Source organism: Panthera pardus, unplaced genomic scaffold (genome assembly GCF_024362965.1).
Source record: "Panthera pardus isolate Hobbes unplaced genomic scaffold, ASM2436296v1 HiC_scaffold_11, whole genome shotgun sequence".
Taxonomy (NCBI): Eukaryota; Metazoa; Chordata; class Mammalia; order Carnivora; family Felidae; genus Panthera; species Panthera pardus.
Genome location: NW_026526666.1, coordinates 86,234,150 through 86,260,540, shown reverse-complemented (window position 1 = coordinate 86,260,540; position 26,391 = coordinate 86,234,150). Strand labels below are relative to the sequence as shown.

Genomic DNA, 26,391 nt, shown 5'->3' with positions numbered 1-26,391 from the left:
GTGGGGGCATAATGCTTTTAAAAAAAGTCTCAAATCCCAGCTCTGCCTCTATATCCTTGATCAAGTGGTTTCACAACTCTGTGGGCCTCAGCCTCTTCGTCTACAGAAGGAAACCAACCATCCCCACTCATGGGGCCATAATGAGGATTAATGAGGTAATCCATAAGGTACCCAACGAGGGGCCTAGACCGTGCCTTTAGCCCCCACCTCCTCCTCCTCTGTCTCCATGTGCTGGAGCTTGGTTTCTTTATGTGGATGCTTGGTGCTTCCCTCTGCTGAGGCTATGAGGCAAGAGCCTCAGAAGCTGGTAGTCTAGGCACAGTTGTCTTCTCAGAACTGTGCCCCAGGTACTGAGGGACATAGCCCGTGTCACATCAGACCCTATCACCCCCAACCCTCCTTTTAGATGGTGTACTTTCTTAGGGTAGGTGAGACACTTGAATGTCAAGAACCTCTCCATCAAGATCCCTTCTAAGTGTCACCGGTGTGTGGGGGGCAGATGTACTGTAGGATCAGGATACTGGACCCCGAAAGCCGAGGACTGCTGAGGGAAGGCTTAGACAAGAGTGTTCCCAGAGACCTAAGAGATGCAAGATCTGATCCAGCACGCGAGGAGCTTATAATGTACTTTGAGGGAGAGTATCTTGGGGGGGTCCCAAGCAGTCCCTGATCTGAGTTTAAGAGACTAGCTGGACAGCGACTGGAGCTCTGTAGTATGGAAAGGATTACCATGTGTATGGGAGTTCTAAGTCAAGTGAGGACCCCAGAGTTTGGGGGGCTCAGCAGCTCCAGACCTCCATGCTCCCCCTTGCCCTAAGCCACACAGCCTCTACTTGAGGCTGTAGGGCGGTACCCCACCTGACCTCCCTGCCCTTTGCCCCTCTGCCAGCAACGCTCAGTACATCGTCAGTGGCTCTGACGATGGCTCCTTCTTCATCTGGGAAAAGGAGACCACCAACCTGGTCCGCGTACTCCAGGGGGACGAGTCCATCGTCAACTGCCTGCAGCCACACCCCAGCTACTGCTTCCTGGCCACCAGCGGCATTGACCCTGTTGTGCGGCTCTGGAACCCCCGGCCAGAGGTGAGGGTGTAGAGAAGATGGCCAGAACTAGACAGGGAAGAAGGTTGGGTTGGAGCCTGTGCAAGGCCTTCAGCTGAGCCTGGGAGGGTTGGGAAAGCACATGAGTCACCCAAAGGCTAGAAGCTCTTACCAAAGGGCTCAACACCGTGTCAAGGTGGGAGCCATCAAGTTCTGAAAGTGCCAAATGTAGTGGGCAGCTCCAGGAGCAGGAGTTGGTTCCTGGTTTCTGGGGTCATATCCCTGAATGAGCTGAGAAGATGAGACTCACGGGAAACAGTAACCAAGGACAGGGATGCGGGAGGGTAGGGAGGGTACCAGAGCTCCGGCACCATCTCATGAGAGCAGTACCTCAGAGGCTCCCTGGGTACCCTGCCCTTCCTATACCACTGTGTTGTGTCCCCCAGAAGCTGGGCAAAGCCAGTCCCTTAGTTACATGAGAAGTGTGCGGGCTTCGGCATCTGGTGAGCCTAAGTTTGAATCCTGGTCCCTTCACTCACTGCCTGAGGGACTGAACTACCTCTGACCAGGTTTTTATCGTTTACGTTGGAATGGGAATGACAGCCCCACCTCAAAAGGTTACTTTAAGGATAAAGTGATGCCTCCAGATGCAAAGTGTCCAGCCCACAGGAACACTTAGGATGGTGTGGTCCCCTCTACTCCCAGGGTGGGTAGTTAGGCAGGCTGGCCTGAGGCCTCTCCTGCCCTCTGTCCCACTTGCCTTCCCTTTCTAGCCAGAAAAACAGAAGTCAAGTGGTGCATCTAATTACAGAGGCAATTTACTGTGAATTTTAAAGAGAACTCTACAGGGGTTCTCCCATGAGGGGAGAGGAAAAGGATGAAGGGTTGTTGGGAGTGATGACAGACAAGAGTGGGGTGGAGGACACAGACAATGCCCCCATCCTGGGTATCTAGTATGCCCAGCAGACCCTGGTGTGAGTCCCTATTGTTTCCTGGTATGGGCCCCCCTGCAATGTGTACCCTGATATGGGTATGCCCCCCCAGTATGTACCCCAGCATGTGCACCCCCCTCATATATATGTTGTGTCCCCTCTCAGTTGTATATATTACCATGTGGCCCCCCCATGTGTGTAACCCCCTGGTGTGTCCTCTCCCTCACATATATATCCTGGTGACCATGTGTCCTGTACTTACCCCAGTGTGTGCGTTCGCCTGCACCCATGTACACATAAGGGCGTATGTACAAATGGACACCCCTGCGCGTCTCCTGCTCTGTACACCCCTCTCCGCATGTATTGCTGCAGCTGTGTGTGTGTGTGTGTGTTTCCTGACTTCCCCACACATCCATCCCAGGACTATGTGTGCCTTCCCCCCCACCCCCAGAGTGAAGACCTCACAGGCCGAGTTGTGGAGGACATGGAGGGCGCTTCCCAGGCCAACCAGCGGCGCATGAATGCTGACCCGTTGGAGGTGATGCTGCTCAACATGGGCTACCGGATCACAGGCCTGAGCAGTGGGGGTGCTGGGGCCTCCGATGATGAGGACAGCTCCGAGGGCCAGGTTCAGTGCCGGCCCAGCTAGACCCTCCTGGCCTTGGTCCCCAGCGCCCGCTGCTGGCTGGACCCTCCACCACGGGCAGGAGGTCAGGGGGTTCTGTTTTGGTTTGTCCCCCCCCCCACATTTTTTTCATTTCCCTGTTTTGTTTGTTAGTTCGGCATTGGGGGTGGGGGGTTGCTACAACTTGCTGGCTTTCAGATTGCCCCTTGACTGGACCCAGCTCTGAGCAGAAGAGCAGGAGGGGAAGCCCCTCCATATGCCCCCCACCCATATGCCCGCTTCCACATCCCTGGAGGGCTCTGACCTGCCTCGGGCTGGGTGGGAGACAAGGGCTGAAGCTGTCTTCAAGGACTGTCCTACCCTTCAGCTGGCGGCAGGAAGGGGAGTGGACTTCCAGTCTAAGGGCTAGCCTTGACCTGCTGCCACTCTTGCTCCTGCGGGCAAGGCTAGCTCCTCCATGGCTTCAGGGAAGGTTCTGAGAAAGGATGGCCCCCCCCTCCAGAGCTCCCTTCACCCGCCACCCCCGCCCCGTTTCAGGGTGGAAGCAGAAGGAAGGTGGGAATCCTGCAGTAGGCAAGGCCAGGCCCCTGCCTGGGCACTAGAGCTTTCTCGCCCTTCTCCCAGTGCTAGCTCTGGACGCTGTGCCTGCTCTCACTGGCCATCTCTGGGGGCTTAGGGGGCTTAGCCTTTCCCAAGGGCCCTGGCAGAGGGTGGGGCACCGCACCATCCCCTTCTGCGCTGCACTGCAACCACTCCCACTCCTCTTTCTGGGGGCTCCTTGGCCTCACTGTGACCTTTCTGCCAGAGCTCCCAGCCAGGCCTATTCTCTCTCGCTGAGGTGGCACTCTCTGCTAAGGGCCCTTTCTGCCCTCCCTCCCACCCCATGTGCTGAGCCGCCACAAAGACCAAAGAAGTGATGGCTTTTCTCTGTCCCCTGCTGCTCTTGGGGGTGGGGGAGGGAGAGGGGGGGTCTCCTGAGTCACTCAGATGGGAAAATCCGTAACTCAGCCCCCTCCCTCCTCAGCAGCCCCAAGCTTGACACTGGACAGCAGTCACCCCACCACTCACCAAGCATCTCTCTGCCCCCTTGGCTCTCAGCTGGGAGCTGCTCTCATAGTTGCTCAGCCTTCCTCCCTCTCCCTCCCTTTCCCCTCAGTGCTTACTTGGCTCCAGCCCTCCAGCTGCAGCCTCTGGGGAGCTGCAGCCTCCCTTCTTCCCTCCCTCTGTCCTTCCCTCCCTCCGCCTGGTCTCTGCCAGGTGCCTCCTCTCAGTCAGGCTTCAGATCAGCCCTGGAGACAGGAGGGCCATGTTAAAAGCTTTTTCACAGTTTTAAGAAGACAGGGGGAGGGGGGTGAGGATAGTGGTGGGGGGTCTGGCACCATCTCGTCATTGCTTTAATCCCAGCAACACAGGTGGCAGCTTCTCCCCCTTCCTCCCCACCCAGCCCCTCTCCCGCCCTTCTCTTCTAGCTTGGTAATGAAGTATATTTATTGGTGAAGGAAACAGCTGCTGCTGCTTTTCCTGCTGCTGGGACTTGCTCCCCTGTCTCTTCTCCATGACCTTTCTCCAGCCAGGGAGGGGAAAGCAGGAGTACTGGGGCTGGGCCCTGGGGCCCAAAGACCAGCAGGGGCCCCTTTGCTTTCCTGTGTTGGAGCCACCTGCCATTTCCTCTCTCCGTGCCTCCCCCCTCCCCCCCTCCCTCCCCCAGCCTGCCCAGCCTGGGCCCTGCAGTGTGGAGAGACACATTAAGCCTTACTGTCCTCTGGGGGCAGGAGCCGAGCCTTTTTGTTGCTCCGCTCCCAGGAGAGTGAGGGTGACGCAATTGATTAAAACCATTTTGTTCTAGGTGTGGCTGCTGGCATTTGTGGGGTGCGAGGGGGTCTTGGGACCAAAGTGAGGGCACCTGATCCCTCACCTGTGTAGCTATGTGACTTTGAGTAACCATACCTCTCCTGGGTAGAATGAGACCTGCCTTGGAGGATCCCTGTGAAGCAGTGGCCACTCAGCCTAGCAGGGCGAAGCGCAGCAGAGCCTGGCACTGGTGGCTGTGAATTGCAATAATCAGCTTTCACTCTCCGGGCTGTTTTCTCAACTCTAAAATAAGGAGGTGAAGTCTTAGTGGCTTTTCAGACTTCTAAAATCAGAACCCAAACCAGAAATACACATTTTACATTGTGACCCAAGATACCCATGCTTATTTCTATGTATATAATGAACATAAGTTTTATACAATAATGTTTATTACCCTTGCTACATGCAATATGTTCTATTTATCATTCATATTTACTTTTCTATTTTATTAAGGAGAGGAAATGCTGGCCATAACCCACTAAATGGTTTCACAACCTACAGTTTTTTTGTTTTTGTTTTTTTTTTAAGATTTTATTTTTAAGTAATCTCTATACCCAATGTGGGTTCAAACCCACAACCCTGAGATTAAGAGTCGCATGCTCCACCAACTGAGCCAGCCAGGTACCCCTAGCAACCTACAGTTTTGTGTGTTTTTTAAGTTTATTTACTTTGGAAAGAGACAGCAAGTACGCAGTAAGCCGGGAAGGAACAGAGAGGGAGAGACAGAATCCCAAGCAGGCTTGGGGCTGTCAGTGCAGAGCTTGGGGCTCAAACCTACAAACTGTGAGATCATGAGCTGAGCCAAGGACCAATAGTCAGATGCTCAACCAACTGAGCCACCCCTGGTGCCCTATACCCTACAATTTTTTGATGTGCTCTGGATTAGAGGATTTCTTAGACCAGATTCCCAAACTTTCTCAGTTCACAGCACTCTCACCCCAGCATTAGTGGCTCAGTAATTTTCCCATGGAGTCTCTAAACCAAAAGAAATACCTAACAGTTCAATTTATCAAGTAATTAAACCGAAATCACATTATAAGAATTTATGTCCTACCAAGTCAGTCATCATTTTAAAAAATAGTACATATAAACTAGAAAAAACTATTTCATTTTTAAATACAATAACTAATGGGATCTGTGTGCTTGTTGGGCACTATAAAACTTGTCAAACTTTCTAATCAGATTAGACACTACCACCCTCATTTCCTATTCCACATTGACTTTCAGTTGCTTTTTATCACAGCAACCACTAAAAACCCAGCTTCTCAAAGATGACATAATCAAAGGAATGTGCCACAACTTAATGATGAAACAATGAACTACCTTGAGCTAGTAGATCTCTCAGTAGCAACTGATGTTGAGTATCTCTCAAATTTTAAAATCTCCTACTGTGCCCCCTATGAACTTGTTATGGCACCCTAAGGTGTGTTGGTGAAGTTTCAGGACTGTGGTTTAATATTGTGGGAACAATAGCTTCACTGCTGGAATTTTGTGATTCTTCTGTTTGTACATTTGGAAAGAATGGGGTGGGGGGTTGGAGGGAGAGGCAGCAGGGCATGCTCGGTTTAGTACAGGAGACTGGAAGGAGATCCCACCAGGAACAGAAGCACAATAGGCTGTGTTATGAAGCAGGTGCTTTGGACTGGTACTATTTCTTTGTGTCCAAACTGAAGTCTTCTAGAAGCTTCTTCAAGACACCTGCAGACCAGGCAAAGGAGAGACAGTGTTCCAGGCCAAGGCAGTAGTGTAAAGTCCCAGATTCCCTCGTGGAGCCTGAGTGATTCAGTTCAGCTGCACTGTAGAGGGTAGGCTGGCTCATGGGCTGAAGGGGCAGTCCAACTGTAGAGAACTCCCTGTGCTTGGTGAGAGGCTGTGGACTTGACCCTGTAAGCAAGGAGGAGTCACTGGAAGATTTCACCAGGAGTTCCCTTTCATTTGGAGTTGGTACTCCCTTTTTCTTTTTCTTTTTTTAATAGACTTTGTTTTTTAGAGCAGTTTTAGGCTTACATTCAACTGAGCAAATAATACAAAGAGTCCCATATACACCCCCTCCCTGGCTCAGTTTCCCCTGCTATTAATTTATTGCATTACCATGGTACATTGTTATAATTAATGAGCCAATATTGATATACCATTATTAACTAAAGTCCGTAAGGTTCAGTCTTTGTATAGTTCTGTGGGTTTTGACAAATGCATAACGTCATGTATCTACCATTACACTGTCATACAGAATAGCGTCACTGCCCTAGAAATCCCCTGTGCTCCAGCTGTTCAGCACCAAAAACAAAACAAAAAAACCTTAGGAATAACTCTGACAAAATATGTACAGATCTATATGAGGAAAACTACAAAACTCTGATTCAAGAAATCAAGGAAAATCAAAATAAATGAAGAGATACATTATGCTCATGTATAGGAAGACTCAATATTACGATGTCATTTCTTCCCAACTTGATCTATAGCGTCAGTGAAATCCCAATCAAAATCCCAGTAAGTTATTTTGAGAATATCGACAAATTGGTTCTAAAGTTGATATACAGAGGCAAAAGACCCAGAATAGCCAACGAAGTCAAAGAAGAACAAAGGAGGACTGGCATTACCCAACTCAAGACTCATAAAGCTACGATAATCAAGACAGTGTGGTACTGGCAAAGGAACAAATAGATCAATGGAATGAGGAGAGGAACCAGAAGTAAATCCATATAAATACAATCGACTGATCTTTGACAAAGGAGCAAAGTCCATCCAATGGAGAAAGGATAGTCTTTTCAATAAATGGTGCTGGATTTAAACACTGTACATTGTTCACAAATGTTAACTCAAAATGGATCATAAACCCAAATGTAAAACACCAAACAATAAAACTTCTAGAAGATAAACGAGAAAAATCTGAGTGACCTTGGGTTTGGTGATGAGTTTTCAGATACAACATCAAAAGCATAATCCGTGAAAGAATTGATAAATTAGATTTCATTAAAAACTTCTGCTCTGTGAAATCATCATTACGAGAATGAAAAAGACAAGCCAAGGACTGAAATTGTTTGCAAAACATGTCAGATAAAGGATTTGTACCCCCAAATATACAAAGAACTCTTAAAACTCAACAGTATGAAAACAACCCAATTTAAAAAATGGGCAAAAAATCTGAATAGATACTTCACCAAAGAGGATTTACAGGTGACTAGTGAGCATATGAAAAGATGCTTGCATTATGTCATTAAGGAATTGCAAATTAAGTCAAAAATGAGATATCGGAAATGTTGACAAGGATGTGGAGCAACAGGAATGCCCACTGCTGGTGAGGATGCAAAATGGCACAGCCACTTGAGAAGACAGCGGGCAGTTTCTTACAAAGCTCAATAGTCTTACCAGAGGATTCAGCAGTCGCTCTCCTATTTATCCAAATGAGTTGAAAACTGAACGTCCATGCAAAAACCTGTGCACAAATGTTTGTAGCAGCTTTATTGGTAATTGCCCCAAACTGAAGCAACCAGGAAGTCCTGCAAAAGGTGAATCAATAAATTGTGGTATTGCCACACAACGTATTATTCAGTGATAAAAAGAAATGCGCTATCAAGCCACAAAGACATGGAGGAAATTTAAATGCATATCGCATAATGAAAAAAGCCAGTCTGAAAGCCACACTGTATGATTCCAACTATATGACATTCTGGAAAAGAGAAAACTAGAGAGAGAGTAAGAAAGATTGCATGGTGCTCCATTTTCTACATGTTTCCACATGTGTGACTCACCCAGAGCTGTCACCAGCCCTGCTGATAAGAGAGGCTGGAGTTAGATAAGCCCGCCCGGTGAATGTATAGCAAAACACATTAGAAGTGGACCTCCTGTGTTTGTGGGGGCAGACATGGCCCTAGAGGCCTGCTGCCCATCTCTTTGCTTCAGCATGTACTAAAATATGGCTGCAGAACTTAAAAGGCATCTAGCTCAGAGGTTCTCAGCTCTGGCTATACCATCAGAATCACCCAGGATCCTTTAAAAACTACCAAGGTCTCACCCCAGAGATCGTTTTAATTGATCTGAGATATCTATCCATTTTTAAAAGTTTGTTTATTTTGAGAGAGACAGAGCAAGCAGAGGAGGGGCAGAGAGAGATCCCAAGCAGGCTCCACACTGTCAGCATAGAACCTGATATGGGGCTCAAACCCACGAACTGCGAAATCATGACCTGAGCCGAAACCAAGACTCAGAGGCTTAACCAGCTGACCCACCCAGGTGCCCCTCCATCCATTATTTTTAAGCATCCCAGATTCATTCTAAGCATGGCCAGAACTGAGGACCACTGATCTAGCCCTAATCTCCACATTTTCTAAAGAGAGACAATCAGTTCTAAAGAGGGGTGGAAAAGAATGGACTCCCCAAGGACCCCAGTGAGTTAGAAGCAAAACCAGGACTGGATCCCTAATCTCTGATTCATGGTCCAAGTCCTTAAAAATCATTTTCTTATTTAAATGCTGTGATACTTTTTGAGTTCCTACATGTGCCTAGCACTGGTTTAATGAAAGTGCACACAACAGACTAGTTCCTGCCCTGTTGGAACCTCTACATTATCTGAAAGATGTGGAATAGAAATGTGGAGTGTGCATGGTCCCTGAACATTAGGTTCCACTGGGAATCATGAGTCCTCCCCTGTACATCCTGCCATCGAGTGCTCTGTCTGGCAGGGGTCATGTGGGGAGAAAAGCATCCTGATGGACAGAGGGCAGGCATGGGGGCATTCTATTGTTCAGTCTTGTTCTCCTGCTCCCAGCTCATTATATATATATATAAAATATATATAAAATAGCCTGGTCCTAATGAGGTTGTAATTTGCACCAATTTTGTGGTGATTTACAGAATCTCAGGCCGGCTTCAGCCTCATCACTCGTCAGTAGACCTCAGAGGGGTCACCAGCAGAGGTGACCAGGATCAAGGTCAAAACCCCAACTCAGTCTAATACATGCTTAGATCTCAGAAAAGTTCCTGAACCTCTCTGGGCTCATTTTCCTCATCAGTAAAATGAGTATCTTGTTACCTGCTCTGGTTACTTTACCACATTGTAAGAAGGCCCCAAATCATAGATTAGGTGCATCAAAGTGCTTTTTAAGTGAGTAAGGATTCTACAATGGTAGTGTGTGGTTTTCACTGCTATAATAGCTAACATGGAGTGTTTATTTGGGACCAGGAATGGTTTAGGTATAGCCTATCAAATAAACCTTGCAAGAACTCTGTAAGATGTGAATTATCATTTCCCATTTTAGAGATGAGGAAACTGATGCCGACAGACTGAGTTACCTCCCTAAGGTATGATAATCACTGTCAGAGCTTAAGTTGAAACACGGGGCTTGCTGGCTGACCAGAGTTCATGTTTAACCATGTGCTTTACTGCCACCTGGAAGTAAGAGACTTAGATTCTGGTCCTGGCTGTGCTTTCTATAATCTTGGGCAAGTTTGCCCATCTGTAAAATGGAACAGAGAAGGAAGTCGTTTTGTAAACTCTAATGTCTGAAGAGTCGGGGGGGGGGGGGGGATGTCCCCTCCCCACCATGGAACGGTTTGGAGCCATCCTGGAAGACAGTTTAGGGTTTAATGGGGAGAATCCCTGTCTCTAGGAGCCAAAGAAGGTAGTGAATGGAGCAGAAGCAGGAAGACTGAGGAAGAGAGGACTCTGCCCTTCCACATGCCAGGCACAGTGCCTCATGCCCAGCAGAAACTCCAGCCTGCAGAAGTGATTGCCCCTGGCTTGGCCCTGCTCCCCTGGATTATTGATTGAGGTGATTCTTCCACAGAGCCCTTAAGGAGACCATCTATGGTCAACGGATAGCAATGGTGACATTTCACGAGCACTTCCTATCTGCTGGGTGCTGTGCTTGGGCTACAAGGACCAATAAATCCAGTCAGAACCCTTCTCAAGGAGTTCACAGTCTCTCTGGGGAGACAGACATGTAAACAGCTAATGCTAATGCAAGTACACATGAATATTCAATAGGTAGAAAACACAGCTCTCGTGCTCTGGGAGCAAAGAGGGAACATTTGCCAGAAACCTTGAAAGTAGTGTAGGAGAGGAGGGGAAGGGCATTCCACCGAAAGAACAGTGTGAGCAATGCCATGAGGGATGACGTGCTGGGCTCATTCTCTGAAGGGCAGCCCAGTGAGGTTAACTCCAAGCAAGTCCCAAGGGAGACGGCAATGAGGCTTGAAAAGCAGGTTGGGGTTTAGAGCCAGACCATGGGGGCCTCGAATGCCAGGATGAGGAGTGAGGTCGCCTGAGGGAGGTGGTATGTGAGCCCTGGGGACTCATAAATGGGGCCAATTGAGGGGGTGGGTGACTCCCACCGAGAGAATGTGCCCTGAGTTCACTCTTCAAGCAGCATCTTGCCCTCGAAGATTTCCCAGCTTGGCAGTTCCAGCTCTACTATCCTTCCCTCCCCCAGCCAGCCCTGTAAGTGGATCCAGATGGTCATTCCTATTTTAGGTCGGTGTGTGTGTTGAGGGGAGGGGCAGCTGTGAGCCCTGTCAATCCTTTCCTGAGCTGTCTGTTAGAGGAGCTTCTTCCAGGACCCTGCTGTGATCCTCTGAGCCTGGAAGGAAGTGTTGGTCTTTGATGGTGATTTCCCATCTGTCTGTGGGTGATAGAGGTGGCAGCAGCAAGGGAGGCAAGTCACAGGCCAGGGAGGCTTTTTTATTGGGTGAGAACACCCAAGTGATGTGTGCATGTGAGAGGGGGCCTTGTGGACAGGCTGAGGGGTTGGGGGAGAAACCTGGGAGAGACGTCCCAAAGGAGTCATAGGAGCTGGCTTCTTCCTCCAGGTACCTGGCCCTCTTCATGACTCTGCTTCTGTAGCTGCCTAGGCTAAGGAGCTAAGGACCGCTGATCAGACACTACTCCTAACTACGTGCCCAGCAGCCTCCATGGTCCTCTTTAAGAAGCTTGGGACACCAAAAAGTAGCAGGTGATAAGCTAGGCTCCTGCCCTGGGACTGTCTGTAGCCAGCCTATGATACCAAGCTTGTGTGTGCCATTCATTCATTTTTTGCAAATGTTTATTAAGCAAATGCTATGTGCTAGACACTCCTAGGCACTAGGTTTACAGAAGTAAACAAGACAAATATAGTCTCTGCCCTCAAAGACTTTCCAGCCTAGTGGGGGAATCCAGCAATACATAGCTACAAATGTACTATAAAGGAAAAGAACAGGGTATTCCAAGGGAGATTAACAGGGACTTTCTGATTTAGGGAAGGACTCTCCAAGAAAGCCACATTTAATCTGAGACTTGAAGGATAAATAGAAATTAGCCAGTTTAAGGAGGTGAGGAACATTCAGCAGACGAATGTGTGCCAAGTCCTTGGGGGCATGAAAGTGTGTGGCACATGAGAGGAACTGAAAAAACGGCCAGGGTGGCTGCAGTGTAGTGAACAAGTAAGACAAAGGGCATGACGCGGAGCCTTGTAAGCCACGGTAAGAGATTTGTGTTTTAGCCTAAGTGCAATGAGAAGCCACTGAAGGTTGTCAGCGTAAATGTGGTACTTGTGTTAGTGCTATCAAATTTGTGGCAGACCCTAAGAAAGACTTCTTTGATTGTTTATTCCTCCATATGTACAATAAATGATTAAAGGGCACCCACCATCACTGACGGAGGAATGTATAAGGCAAAGACCTTCCTCGGAGTTTATAATCCAGAAGAGATTAGCTATAATGACTGAATCAAGAAGTAGTGTAACTTATTCATTCAACAAACATATACTGCACACTGAATCTATTCCAAACTCTGTGCTAGATGCTGGTTGCTGTTCTTCAAGGATCACACACTACACGTGGATCATGGGAGAAGCACAAACCCACTCAAAATGTTTTTACTAGGTTAGAATCATCATCAGCTGTGATCTCTGTAAGGCCTTTTTTTGTTAATTTATTTTTTAAATGTGTGTGTTTATTGATTTAAAAAGTGCAAGTGAGGGAGGGGCAGACAGAGGGAAAGGGGATCCCAAGCAGGCTCCAGGAGGCTCAATATCACAAATCACGAGATCATGACCTGAGGGGAAACCAAGTCTGATATTTAACCGACTGAGCCACCCAGGCGCCCCTGTAAGGCCTTTATAAAACACCCATTCAATCATTAAATCAATAAACATCTAGTGGACATCTGTACTAGAAACTCTATTAGCTCATTGAAATCAGGACCTTAGAGTTCCATGAGACATAACCCCCAAAATGTATTAGAATATTAGCTGTTAGAAACAGGAAGGGTAGCAGGCTTTTTATAGATCAGCATTGAGGGGGGGTAATTCAATGGAAGAAAAATACATTCCCAAAAAGGCATAGCTCCCGCTTTTCTGATTTTGTCCCTACTTCCCTCTAGCATGATTTTTAGCTGCTGCCTTTCTTCTTGACCCTACATTTCCCCTTCCCATCCCAGCAGATTCCGTTTTCTTTGGCTATCTTGGCATCTTTAAAAAGCCCAATGTATCCATGATTTAAGCCTATCTTCTTTATATTGGTGTGTGATCTCAGACAATTGGTTAACTTCCCTAAGCCTCAGTTTTCCATTTGCACAATGAAGGGATTGGATCAAATCTAAGGTTTGTGATTTGTTCCAGCCAAGGTGATATTCACACTCCTGCACACTGCGCTCTGCAAAGCCTTTTTCTTTCTTTGCACGGCTGCACGCATCCCTGCACCCCCACCCCCGTGCCACCTGGCAAACATCAAGACAGCTCCCAGTATCTCCCGGCAAGTCTCCCCTGCTTATACACACACCACGCACAGCGTTTTAGTCTGTCCTTCCTCTACCCTACCACTACCTCATCAGAGACCACAATGAAAAGGACATGGGAGATAGCCTTGAGTTTGAGTCGTGGCCACTCACCTCACCTCATGAGCCTCAGTTTCTCACTTGTAACCTGAGGGAAATAACCCAAATTCGCATGTTTGACCAGTTTATGGGGATTAAAAACAAAACATTTGTATGTCAAGTGCTTGGCACCTAGGAAGTGTTCAATAAATAGTGACTATATCACACCTCCTGGGAGGCCTCAGCGTACTGAATTATGAATTCCTTGTTCAGTCTCTCGCGCTAGACTCCGCGCTGCCTGAGGGCATCCCTTCCGCAGCCGTGCAGTGTAGGCGCAAACACTCCGGGCTGACGGGCGCCGAGACCGGGAGTCAGGCGGGCCCGGCCCGGAGGGATACGGTTCCAATTCCCCGGGGGAAGGCGAAGCCAGCGGACCTCACCTGCCGGAAGTGACGCCACGGGGCGAGCGGCGCCGGAGCAGGGGCCTGCCGGAGCGGGGCGCGCAGCATGGCGGAAGCGGAAGGGAGTTCGCCGCTCCTGTTGCGGCCGCCGCCACCCCCGCCCGGGATGGCGGAAGTGGAGGTTCCGACGGCGGCCGAGACGGACAAGAAGCAGTTCAGCGGCTCGGGCAGCAGCGCCATGGACGTGGACCGGAGCCGCTTCCCCTACTGCGTGGTGTGGACGCCCATCCCGGTGCTCACGTGAGTCTCCCCCCGGCGGCCACCCGGGGACGCGGAGTGTCGGGCGGCCCCAGGCCAGCCTCCGGTTCCGACGCCCTGCAAGCCCTTCTCTAGGGTCCGGCCCGCACTCCTCGCCCCCTGCGCGGAGCCAGTTTCTGCTGACGGATGGGACACGCTCCTCGCCCTCGTTACACCTGGTCTAGTCAGGGAGAGAGGCAATTGTAGACTGGCGGGAAAGGTTCCGTGGCTGGGAAGCTCAGGACCTGTGGGCGTGCAGAAGAGGGGCCCCTTACCTGGTCTGAGGAGACATCTCCATTCATTCACTGCTTTGTTCATTCATTGAGCAAATGCTTGCTGATCACTTCCTGTACGCAAGAAGACGGAGTCCCGAGGCGAGAGTGGGAGTGTGGTTGGGACCACACCGCTTCTTGGGATGTCAACATTGAAAAGGCCCCCAGAGATCTGGGAGTCCAGCCCTTTGTCTCAAAGATGATGAGCCTGGAGATCACATACCATTTCGGTTCTAAGGCGAGTTTAGGTCCCAGAGTGTCTGCCTCTCAAAGCAGTGTTCCTTCTGTGGCCTCGTTTTTTGTCAGGAGAGAGAGCAGGTGCTCCTGTAGTTCTGCCGCCTGTTTTAGCGGGGGAGCTTCTGGGGTGGGGGGGGGGAGCTGGCTTGCTGTCCTATTTCAGCCTTGACAACTGATGAAAACCACACAAAACCTCACAGTTTCTCTGAATTTCACAGTCACTTTCTAAGGTGGGAATTTCTCTGATGAAGAAGCTGGGCTTCCTCTGCACCGTTAAAGGTCTGGATCAGGTTCACATGCCAGTAAGCAAGGGCATCCCAAACTCAATCTTCTGACTCCACAACATGCTCTCTTTTGACTACTTCCCCTCACCTGATGAGGAAAAATTTGTTCCCTCCATCATGAAGAGCCAAGTGGTGGTGTGGAGAAGGGATGGTTTTTTGGCTTTATATGTTGCTGATCCAAAAATGACTTTAATTTCTGTATCACGTTAAAATGCTTCACTTGCTTTGTGTTTTCAACTACTTATGCATTTGTTTAAAGCATCCAAGTCTGAATCCTTTAAAAATAAAAATTTTAAGAAAGAGTGTTCATTTATTCATTGAGTGTGCTTGTAACACATTTGCTCAGTGACCCCTTTGTGCCTAGAGTAGTTCTGAGTGATAAAGATTTGAAGAGACAAAGCAGATATGGTGCTTGCTGTCATAGAGTTTAAATCATGGTGGAAGGAGATAGACAGTAAACAATAAGCTAATAAGAGAACTTCTGATAATAATTAGTGCTATGAAGAAAATAAAATGGCAACATGAGAATAACTGGAAGAGATAGGGAATATATTGGTTTTGCTAAAAACCTGTCTTGGTTTTGTTTGTTGTTTTTTAATTTTTTTTTTTTTTTTTTTTTTTTTTTTTGGTGTTTATTTTTGAGAGAGAGACAGAGTGCGAGCAGGGGAAGGGGCAGAGAGAGAGGGAGACAGAATCTGAAGCAGGTTCCAGGCTGAGCTGTCAGCACGGAGCCTGATGTGGGGCTTGAACCCATGAACTGCGAGATCATGACCCGAGCCAAAGTCGAATGCTCAACCAACTGAGCCACCCAGGCATCCCCTGAAACCCATCTTGTTTTCTTAAGATCTCTTTGGCTTTTCTCGGTTCTCAGAAACACATTCATAGAGTCCTCTGCTCTTCAGAGAACTGATAGCAACATAAGGTGGAGGCACCATGATCCCCAGTCATCTCGGCTAGAAGCAGCTCACACCCCCTTTTTATTCACATCTATATGCATGCGTTCATAAGATAAATAAGCCATAGTTTCCCTGTCAAACCTCCAGCAGGAGGGGGAGAGAGAGATGACCTAACGATTGTAGTGCATTGTGATGATTGCTGACCTAGAGTGCAGAGCTAGGAATAGATGTGGCACAAGGAACCATCATGTGTCTTTGGAAGAGGGATCAGAAAGGAGGCAACTGAATCCAAAGATTTGTCCACCCCCTCAGAGATGTTGACAATTCTGCCTGAAAAGCCAGATGATAGCTGCTGCTACTAATAAAAGCAGCTAAGATTGGATACGAACTCTGTTCTCGGCTCTATTCTAAACATTTTATATTCATTATCTCATTCAGTCCTTACATCAACCTAATGAAAATAGATACTGTCATCCCCGTTTTATAGATGAGGAAATAAAGGCTTAGAAGCTAGTATGGGGCTTTTTCCACTGAGACAGTCTACCTTACCAGGTAGAACCCTCTAGGGTCAATACCTGATTCATCCTTCCCTCCCTCCCTCCCTCCCTCCTCCCTCCCTTCCTTCCTTCCTCCCTTCCTTCCTTCCTTCCTTCCTTCCTTCCTTCCTTCCTTCCTTCCTTCCTTCCATGAATAGTATTGAGGGTCTATTATGTACTAGGTCTAAGTAGACAGTAGTCCATAAAGCCACCTTGGAGCTTGCCTTCATGGAGCTTCCAGACAGACAACTACTTGGAGAGTTGTTGTCTCCAGCCTCTACTCTGATTTGTGACACAGCTGTGGTATGTGGGGTACTGGTCAAACCAGATGAAAGGAATTGGCCGAAAGAATTAGGCGGGTGAGATCAGGGTCTGAGAAGCCAGAGGAGCTACTTTCCCGGAATTCTCAGTGTCCATCCTGTGGCCACTGTGGCTGTTCAGCAACTTACTCTATGCCAGTCTGGCCAATTAGATAGCAAGTGTTTATCATAAACACCTCATGGTAACAACATTGAGCAACTACCAAATGCAAGGAAGTGTGTCAAGCACTTTGCAAACATAGCCCATTTAATCCTCACAACAATTGGCCCACATTGAGGTAATTATTCCTCTCCACCTCTCACTGACAAAGTTGGGAATGAGTAACTTGCCCAAAACAAAGACGCAACCCAGCTCTGCCGTCAGAGCCTGACTCCACTCTTAAATGCAGGACATTGATTTATTCATCATTTATCAGTCAATGAATTCATAGCTCCAGCTGCGTGCCAGGCACTGCTCTGGGGACCATAGTAAATAAGAAAATCCCTGCTCTCTTGGAGCTTCTATACACGGGAGAGGCAGACAGTAACCATGTAAGCAAACAAGATGATTTCGGGTAGCAGCAGATACTGTGAAGAAATTAAAGCAGAGGAATGAGATCTGGGGTGGTATATGGCTGTTCTAGAAGGCCTGGCCAGGGACGCCCTCCCAAGTTGATAGTTAAGCTGAGGCCTAAATGATGAGAGGCAGCCAGCTGTGTGAAGATCTAGGGGAAGAGTGTTCCAGATGGAGGCAAATGCAAAAAGAGCATTGAGGTGGGAGGATTTGGTGTGTTTGAGGAACCAGAAGCAGACAGCAGCTAGAAAGAGGAGTGAGGTTATTTCAAGGGATAGGCAGGGCCAAACTGTCGGAAGGAGTCTTAAGTGCATGTTAAGTGTCATAGGAAGCCATGAACGGGTGTTAAGCAAGGGAATGATGGAACCTGAATTATGTTCTCAAAAGACCACTCTGGCCGCACCACCCTTTCAGATGCCTGGGCTGCAGACCTAGGAAGACCTCTGTCTCATCAGTCATAAAACCGCCCAGTGTGCCTTTTAAGGACCTTTTGAATCCATTTTTCTCACCACCCTACCAGCAATACTCTAGTTAGCATCTCATTTCTGGCCAATATTCCAGAACAGCCTCTGAACTGGCCATGCTTCTTCCCTCCACTCTCGTCCCCTCACGTTCTCCAGACACGTGCAGCACTTTGCTGCTTTGGAGTTTTGCTTTCGTCTGCCTGTTGACATCCTGTCGTTTCACAGGCCATGGTTAAAAGTGACGTGCTCCGTGAAGGTCTTTGCTAACTGCCCCAGCCCCTAATAATCGCTTCCCTCCAGGTTCGGCCTCCACCTCCCTAGCAAGGTGCAGCTTTGAACCCAGCACTTGGCCACTGGCCCTGTAACGAGTCCTTTGTTTTGTCCCCTGTGAGTCCTTAAACTGGATCAGTTGGTCCAGCACCCAGGTAGAGCCCGGAATACCATGGTTCTCACACTACAGACCGCTTAGGGGTTCCTGTATGTTTTGCATATTGGGGTCCAACTGAAATTTGGTTTTTAAAAAATTTGAACTTTAAAAGTTCCTGGAATATACCATGCTTTTATCCGTATCTTTTATCGTTCCACTTACTGTTACTTTCCTTAGAGCAGCCTTCCCTAAAACCTTACCCACCAATCCCCGCCCCAAACCTGCACACAGATTGGTTTAAATGCCCTCCACTTTTTTTAAAGCCTTTTTACTGAGATATACACCATAAAGGGGACAGATCTTAAGTACATGGCTCAATGATTTATATATGTACTTTTTTTTTAAGTTTATTTATTTAGAGAGAGAGTGAGTGAGTGTGTGTGTGTGTGTGTGTGTGTGTATGTGTGTGTGTGTGTGAGTGAGCAGAGGAGGGGCAGAAAGATAATCCCAAACAGGCTCCACACTGTCAGCGCAGAGCCTGACACAGGGCTCAAACTCACAAACTGCTAGATCATGACCTGAGCCGAAACCAAGAATTGGACACCCAACTACCTGAGCCACTCAGGTGCCTCTTATACATGTACTTTTATGTAAGGTTTCTTTCACTGCCTAATGTCTTTGAGAATATGTGTTGTGTGTAAAAGTTTGTTCTTTTTTCATTGTTACATACTATTTCATTTTATGACTATACTCTAATTTACTTACTCCTTTTAGTATTGTTAGACATTGGATTATTTCTAGGTGGTTTTTTTTTGGTAATCAACTTTATTGGGGTGCCTGGGTGGGTTAGTCGGCTAAGCATCTCACTTTGGCTTGGGTCATGATTTCACAGTTCATGGGTTTGTGGCCCCTCATCAGGCTCTCTGCTTTCAGCACTGAGTGCCTGCTTCAGACCCTCTGTCCCCCTCTGTCTCTGTCCCTGCCCCACTTGAGCTCTGTCTCTCTCAGAATAAATAAATAAACTAAAAAAAAAAAACAACTTTATTGGGGGAGGTATGGAGGGAGGCTGGTTAAACAGGTGATGGGGACTAAGGAGGGCACTTGTGATGAGCACTGGATGTTGTATGTAAGTGATGAATCACTGAATCTCGCTCCTGAAACTAACATTGCACCATATGTTAACTAGCTGGAATTTAAATAAAAACTGGGGGGGGGGATCCATTTTATTGGGGTATAATGTATATACAATAAACTGCACACATTCTAAGTGTGCAGTTCAGTGACTTTTGACAAATGTTTCCAGCTAGTTTGAATGAAGGTGCCATGAATGTTCATGCACACGGCACTGGTGGACATAAGGATTTGTTTCTGTTGGGTGTATGCTCTCAAGTGGGATTGTTGAGGGGCACCTGGGTGGCTCAGTTGGTTAAGCATCCGACTTTGGCTCAGGTCATGATCTCATGGTTCGTGAGTTCAAGCCCCACATCGGGCTCTGTGCTGACAGCTCAGAGCCTGGAGCCTGTTTCACATTGTGTCTCCCTCTCTCTCTGCCCCTCCCCGCTCATGCTCTGTCACTCTCTGTCTCTCAAAACAGGAATAAATGTTAAAAAAAATTTTTTTGAAGTGGGATTGCTGAGGCATATAGCCTAATTGCCAGTTTTTGAAGGCAGTAGAAACGCCCTCCAGCAACGGAGAAGAGCTCCGGTCACCCCCCACCCTCACCACACTCCACGTGATTGTCCTTTGGGTTCAGCCATTCCGTGGCGTGCAGTGGTGTTCCGTTGTGCTGTTCATTTGTACTTGCCCCTCTTTTCTTGCTTCCCCAGTCCCCCCGGCCACCCTAATTGGCACTCACTATATAAAATTATATTCACATATTCTCACACCGGATGGAGTGTCCCCAGTGTCTGTCTGACCAGCTGGAAAACCCCCTAAGCCCTGTACCTTCCCTGTCCTTTTTTCACAGGTGGTTTTTCCCCATCATCGGCCACATGGGCATCTGCACATCCACAGGAGTCATTCGGGACTTTGCAGGCCCCTACTTCGTCTCGGTGAGTTCCCACTCTGCCCACCTCTGGTGGGCTCCAAGGCTTAAGCGGAAGGATGGCCTGTCTTGCCTGAAGCAGCCTTCCAGTCTCCCCGAGGCCCAGGAGAATGCAGGCCCCATACAGTCCTGGCCCTGGCCCTCTGCTCTTCACCAGTGTTTGACCCCTTTCCCCCTTCTCTTGCCTCCAGGACAGGCCAGGAGGGCACTGTGGCCAGAAGGATTCTTAACTAACTGACCCAGTTCTTTGCCCACCCCTGGGGTACCAAGACATGGGTAGGGGTTAGAGGCAAGAGTGGAAAGTCAGATCATCCAGGAAGCACATCTCTGGACCTTCAGAAGGTGGGAGTCACAAGGTGGGGGCACAGGGGAGGCTGACATGGTTCCCCAGGTGTGGCCACGGAGAAGAGGAGGTGGGGCTTGTAGAGTGAACCCGCTGTGTTCTTAGGTCTGTTTCCTGGGGATGTGCCCAAGATGGGTACGGTGGGCTTCCTCCAGATCAGTGGGCAGCATCCTGCCTGTTGGCAGGTGGCAGCTTCATCTCCGTTATGGGCTGGAATGAAGAGATGTGGTGGTACCAAGCTGTTTATATTAATAGTTGTCGTGATCATCTTAATATGACATAGGTCTTTTACCCGTATATTTTTATAGCGATTCATCTTTGACCAGCTCTGTCAGCTGGTCTTCCTGATTCTGAACCCAGCATCTGTCCCCGCAAAACTCCCGTACCCAGATCTTACGCGGCAGGTCCAGGACTTGAGTGAAACATGTCCCTCCTAGGAAGCCTCTCAGGCCCCCTCCCCAACCCCTAGTCGTGCTCTGAATGCAGGCAGGCTGCCACTGCGTGGGCCACCACCGTTGGGTCAGGAGCGCAGGGGGTGTTGTCATTTTTACCCCCGAGGGGACTGCCTCCCTGTGATCAGTCAGAGGTTGACCGGAGAACTTGGAGCAAATGAGGGCCAGAGAAGGAGAGAAAATTGCCTGGGAGCCGCACAGAGGGGCAGTTGTGGCGGCCACTCCGAGTCTCGGGTTTCTGTGCACTCCTGCCACAGCGCTGTCTTCTCACAGAGAAGCTGCTGCTGGCACCTCAGCTGCTGTGGCAGCCCCAGAGCAGAGCCCAGCCCCACTTCTGCCCGCCTGTCATACCCCCTCTTAGTCCCTGCACTTCCACCGCTGACCAGGTCCGTCTGCCAGGCTAGATGCGCGTTCTCCACTGACTTCTGCACTTTTCCCTCAACAGGAAGACAACATGGCCTTTGGGAAGCCTGCCAAGTAAGTGAAGAGCACCCGTGTGACTAGCCCTAGGGCCAGACTCCTGCACGAAGCAGTAGGGCAGGCCTTCTGAGACACAACAGGAGCCAGCCCCCTGAGGAGGGGGCGAGGGGAAGGGTGGCCAGGCCCCACCAGAGCATACAGCCAGTGCCAAGCGTCTTCCTGCACCAGTTGCTGGCTGGGTCCTTTACCTACATTCTGCCTACACTCTGAGACTTTGTCTCAGCTCTGCTAGGTCATATTCAGCTCCACTGGAAGGATGAGGAAAGACAAAGGTCTAGTCAAGATTGCACAGGAAGTAACAGAGCTGAGACTCACACGCAGGTGTCTCATTCCAAAATCTAGATTCTTCTGCCCCTCAGGAGTGAACAAGCCATTTAAGGTGTAAGGAGGCACTGTTTGGAATTCTGGTTACAGAAAATAAAAGTAGTCAGGTCCTCTAGGAGCTATTGCTATACTTTGCTTGGGATTTTGGGTCTTTGTCTTTTCTTTTCTTTTCTTTTCTTTTCTTTTCTTTTCTTTTTCTCTTTCTCTTTCTTTTCTTTTCTTTTCTTTTCTTTTTCTCTTTCTTTTCTTTTCTTTTCTTTTCTTTTCTTTTCTTTTCTTTTCTTTTCTTTTCTTTTCTTTTCTAAGTAATCTCTACACCTAATTTGGGACTTGAACGCACAACCCCCAAGATCAAGAGTCACATGCTGCACCAGCTGAGCCAGTCAGGCGCCCCTTTATTTTCTCTGTCTTGGGGGCCCACCTCAGCTATGGGCCTAGTGACAGTGCCTCAGTCAGTATGCTCAGAACAGCCCCTATGGTCTGAGGCTGCCCCCGGTTGGTCAGGTCCCAGGGAGGAATTGGTATCCCACACAGCAGAGGCAGCCTGAAAGTGGCTCCCTGACCCCTGCTTTCTTCCTCAGGCAGGTGGAAATGTTGGCCAGGGACCTCTGGGCTGTATGTCTGCTGCAAGGCTGCTTTTCGAGGTCAATTTTCAGGGTACCCGTTCCCAGACAGGAGCCTCCTAGCAGCCCCAGTCCATGCCCTGCCTCTAGGCTCCTCCACCAAGCCATTCCCCACACAACCGCCAGAGGGCACCCTGCCCTCCCAGCACTTCCTGACCTGAGACCCTCTGGGCACTCCCTTGCTTGGAACAGCTGGTCTCAGCTTGAGGTCTGTGAGCTTTCAGCTCCTCGGGCTCTTCTCCCCCTCACCCCCGTCGGGCATTTGGGGGAGGGAGGGACTAGGAGAATGCTGCTTGCGAATAAACTCAGGGTGACATTCACGTCCCCCACGACATGGCCCCACCTGCATCTCCCAACTCACCTTCTAACGTCCCATCGCTCTGTTTCTTCCTGTGAGTCCCCTAGCAGTGCCCAGCCACTTAATTCCTGGTGCACCCCGCACAGTCTTGTGCCTCTCCCTCTGTTCAAGCTCCTTCCTCTGGCCAGTATGCTCATTTCCTCTTTTGTGCGTGGCTAACCCCTCTTCCTTCAAACTAGACTCAGATGTCACCCCAGAAGCCTCTCATACCCCCCACATCAGCTAGTCCGTATCTTCCCCAGGATCCACATGGCACTGGGCATGTCACACTGGGTTACAGTTGTCCACCGTGTGGCTCTTTCCCTGGACTCGCCTCACCCCTACAGCCTCAGCACCCAGCTCAGGGCCCTGCACGGAGCAGGCGTCAGGGAACATCTGTGAAGCTGAGTGACCGTAAAAGAGGTGAGCCAGTGCCCAGAACTCCCTCTCTCTTCCCAGGTACTGGAAGTTGGACCCCGCTCAGGTCTACGCCAGTGGGCCCAACGCATGGGACACCGCCGTGCACGACGCCTCTGAGGAGTACAAGCACCGCATGGTAGGTGAGCTGCTCCTCAGAGCGGGAGCCAGGGTGGCAAGGCCCCCACAGTCCAGCCTGACCCAGCCCTTCCTGCGTCTCTAGCACAGTCTCTGCTGTGACAACTGCCACTCACATGTGGCGTTGGCCTTGAACCTGATGCGCTATAACAACAGCACCAACTGGAATATGGTGACGCTCTGCTTCTTCTGCCTGCTCTATGGGAAGTACGTCAGGTGAGCTGTCCACCTACTGCTCACCCCTGGGGCTGCTCTCTCCCGAGGATCCCAGCAGGGCCATTGTGGAGTCCTGTAGCCAACAGGGACAAAGCAGATGCTGGTTGGAGCCATGAAATTTCTAGAGCGACTAGCTGAGTTCCTGGTGGAGAGGAAGGTGACTCTGCTGAAGTTCACCTCCACCTGGGTCCCACCCGTGACATCTCAGACACCTGCCTTGGCCTCTCTAAGCTGTAACCCCCCTTGATAAAATGGAGATCATGATTCTGGCTCCTGGGAGAGGCTGTGAGTCCACAGAGCCTGCTGAGGTCAGGTGAACAGGTAGACCCTCAAAGGAGGGTGTGGTAACTGCCCCAAGGATCCCTTCCCCCCATCCCTCAGCAGAGGCAGGGTTCTGGGCAGGTGGGCCTCGGTGGTGGCCTGGGAGGACCTTTGAAACCAGAGCCTGACAACCTGTAAGGTCAAAGGCAATTTTCCAATTCACAGGTAAAGGGAGCTCAGAGAAGTTGAGCGACTCACCCACTTGGGAGGCAGCACTCACCTGGGCTCACCTGGCCACCTCTCTGAGCTTTCCTGTAGTTGCACTCATCATTAAGAGCTTCTAAAAAGGAGACACTTAGGGGTCTTTTTTTTTTTTTTTTTTTTTAAGTCCAAAAGTCTTTTAGAGGCTCCTTGAGAAGACCATAACTGTGGTCACACAGAGACTGAGGCAGAGCCCTGACTCCCAATCCCTCAGCTCCAGCCACAACATTATGCTAACTCTTGCCAATCCCTTCCCTCCCAGTGGGCCTCGTTCTGAGGGCTGTGGGCAGAGGGCAGCCTGGCTTCCACGCTGAGACTGAAGGCCTCCCTAGAGAGGGGTGATTGTGGATGGAGCAGTGAGGCCCAGAGGTGGTAGACACGCCTGCCCAGTGAGGTGTCAGGTGTCCGCCAGGAACCTGGAACGGCCCCCGCATAGGACTGTGATTGGTGGTCCTGTGTAGTCAGTGCCGAGCTGGGCTGGCCCCATTCCCTTACCTGACCAAATTTGGGGATTAAGTCGTGGTTCCAGGAGCTTCCTTAGCGGGAGCAGCCCCGGACAGGGCTCTGTGAAGTGCTCCCACTCATTGGGCCCTTCCCATCCTGACTCCCCTCTCTTCGTCAGTGTCGGGGCCTTCGTGAAGACCTGGCTGCCCTTCGTCCTCCTCCTGGGCATCATCCTAACTGTCAGCCTCGTCTTTAACCTTCGGTGATGGCTGCCTCATGGCCTGAACCCACCACACTCCTGAGGAGGCAGTCGCCACCCCTTTTGGTTCCAGATTCTTTCTCACCCCAAAAGGCAGGGATGGGTTTGCTGGTTTTGACCCAGGGGTCTGGGCTGGATGGGATGGAATAAGAGCTGAAGATGAGCATGGGGCGGGGGTGTTTGTTGTGTCTCACTGGTCACTAAGAAGCTCCCTGTCCCCTCCTTCCCAGGCTTGTGACCCCCGCCCTTGAGGCACCCTCTTTGTTCATCTGTTGGAAAAGCCTTAGCTTCCCTCTGTAGCGTTGCTCCTGCCACTGCCTGCGGGGCTCCCTCTGCCTCAGCCCAGTGCCCGGTGGGGAGGGGAGCACATTTGGACCACCGGACAAGGCAGCACAAGGGGCCAGAGCTGGATTTGGAGCACATCTGCCTGCCAGGACTCTGGTCCCAGGGTGGGTGGAGGACACCGAGAAACCTTCATAAGCTAAGCTGCTCTGGGACCTTGACTACTAGCCTCTAGAACGGTCTAGTAGGGCTGGATGGGCCCCCAATCAGTTGTCTGCCAGAAGCTGCACCAGGGGCAGGTTGTGCCCTGTCTCCTGGTGTCCTCCAGCCCCTGCAGCCCCTGCTTCCTACTCTCCCTGGGCTTCCCGGCACTTGAGCCCATCTCCCCCTGCAGTTTGGGGCCTGGGCTCCCCCAGCCTTCCTGGACAGGTAGCGTGATGCTGACATGTCCAGAGCGACCCCCTGTAGCCCAGAGCAATGTAAACAGAACTGGGCTCCAGCCCCAGGTATGGGCCTCGCATCGGTGAGGGCACCCCGTGCATCCAGGATGTGGGGAGCCGTCAGAGCAGCCAGTGCCATCAGGGAGCGGGAGGGGAGCCGTGTCCTCCCACCTGCCATAGCTTCCCTTATCTTCAAGCTGTAGAAAGGGCACGTGCTGCCCCTCACTCCCGCTCCATGGATTCCTTGTGCAGGGCTCCCTGGGCAGGGCAATAAACAGTTTGACTCCAGACTCCAAGGTGTCTTGTCCTTGTTTTCTCCCTTCAGTGGTCTCTTGCCCCTTCAGCTCCTTTCTCCCTGCTGTCCTGCCCCCTGGAGAGCCGTCTGGTTGGCAGGGCCGTGGTGGAGTCCTCGTCCAGTGCTTACCTCATGCAGAGCTGGCAGGCATGTCCGCCTCCCTCCAGTACCCTTGGCCCTTGCCCAGGGCTGTGGGAGCTCTGCACCCTCCCGTGTCCACCATCCGTGGGCTTTCTCCTCAATGCAGATGAGTACTGATTGGCAGGTGGGGCTGTGCAGACCAGCGCCCTGGGCAACCAGGGGTACACAGTTTGGGAATCACCCCAGCCTTGGCCCCTACCTTAGCCATCGGTCATGTCGCCGAGTTCCTCGTGCTGACCCCCAGCGATCAGGTCACCACCCTGCCCCATGGCACCCCACTTCTCAGGGCCCTCCAGGACCCTGCTCTCCAGCACGATGGCAGCATTTCTGTTGCTTTGCTTTCCTCCTGTTGAAGTTACGGCCCTCCTTGCCAAGGCTTGGCTTAAAAGCCACTTCCTTAGTGACGTCTTTCCTAACTTGCTCTATGGCATCTATCATTTTAGTTGAACTAGCCAAGGATTTGGTCTCTGAATCCTGAGGGCCCTTTGTGTTCATCTTGAGGATGACCTTGAGGGCAGCTCTAGCTGCTGGCCCTCAGGGCCCTGGAGGCCTCTGTCAACTCATCCCTGACCCTGCAGGGCTGGGGGGGTTTCTCCAGGGCAAGACAGAGCCACTCCCTCCCCACTTGAGAGCAATTGCATTTTCAAAACTCCATTTTGCATGTTGGGATCCATCTGCGAGTTGGGGGGGGGGGAGTTCCTGTACAGAGGACAACCACAGCAAAACAGAAAAAAGTTGTAAGGCCTGCTCCAGCCCAGCAGAACTTTAAAT

The 26,391-nt window shown here is 50.1% G+C and overlaps 2 protein-coding genes across 5 annotated transcripts in view; both read left to right on the top strand.

Annotated features, from left to right (window-relative positions):
* Nucleotides 1–4,442, top strand: part of WDTC1 (WD and tetratricopeptide repeats 1) — a 64,348-nt gene extending 59,906 nt beyond the window's left edge. For 2 of the 4 annotated variants that reach the window (XM_019432421.2, XM_019432419.2), the window contains exons 15-16: nt 890–1,082; nt 2,424–4,442. In XM_019432421.2, coding sequence (XP_019287966.1) covers nt 890–1,082; nt 2,424–2,621 — 391 coding nt within the window. In that variant the 3' untranslated portion in view covers nt 2,622–4,442. The remainder of the gene's footprint in view (nt 1–889; nt 1,083–2,423) is intronic. The other 2 variants (XM_019432423.2, XM_019432422.2) reach the window with 2 other exon arrangements.
* A 9,254-nt stretch (nt 4,443–13,696) lies between these two features.
* TMEM222 (transmembrane protein 222) lies at nt 13,697–25,474 on the top strand. The gene is made up of 6 exons (XM_019432470.2): nt 13,697–13,937; nt 19,830–19,914; nt 21,148–21,179; nt 22,926–23,022; nt 23,107–23,237; nt 24,382–25,474. The coding sequence occupies exons 1-6, from the start codon at nt 13,744–13,746 to the stop codon at nt 24,467–24,469; spliced, it is 627 nt and encodes a 208-aa protein (XP_019288015.1). The 5' UTR covers nt 13,697–13,743; the 3' UTR covers nt 24,470–25,474.
* Nucleotides 25,475–26,391: the final 917 nt, after the last annotated feature.

Coding starts and splice junctions, on each gene's coding strand:
- TMEM222 (XM_019432470.2), top strand. CDS start 13,744: ATGGCGGAAGCGGAAGGGAGTTCGCCGCTCCTGTTGCGGCCGCCGCCA. Junction 13,938..19,829: donor ACGCCCATCCCGGTGCTCAC/GTGAGTCTCCCC, acceptor CTTTTTTCACAG/GTGGTTTTTCCCCATCATCG. Junction 21,180..22,925: donor GCCTTTGGGAAGCCTGCCAA/GTAAGTGAAGAG, acceptor CTCTCTTCCCAG/GTACTGGAAGTTGGACCCCG.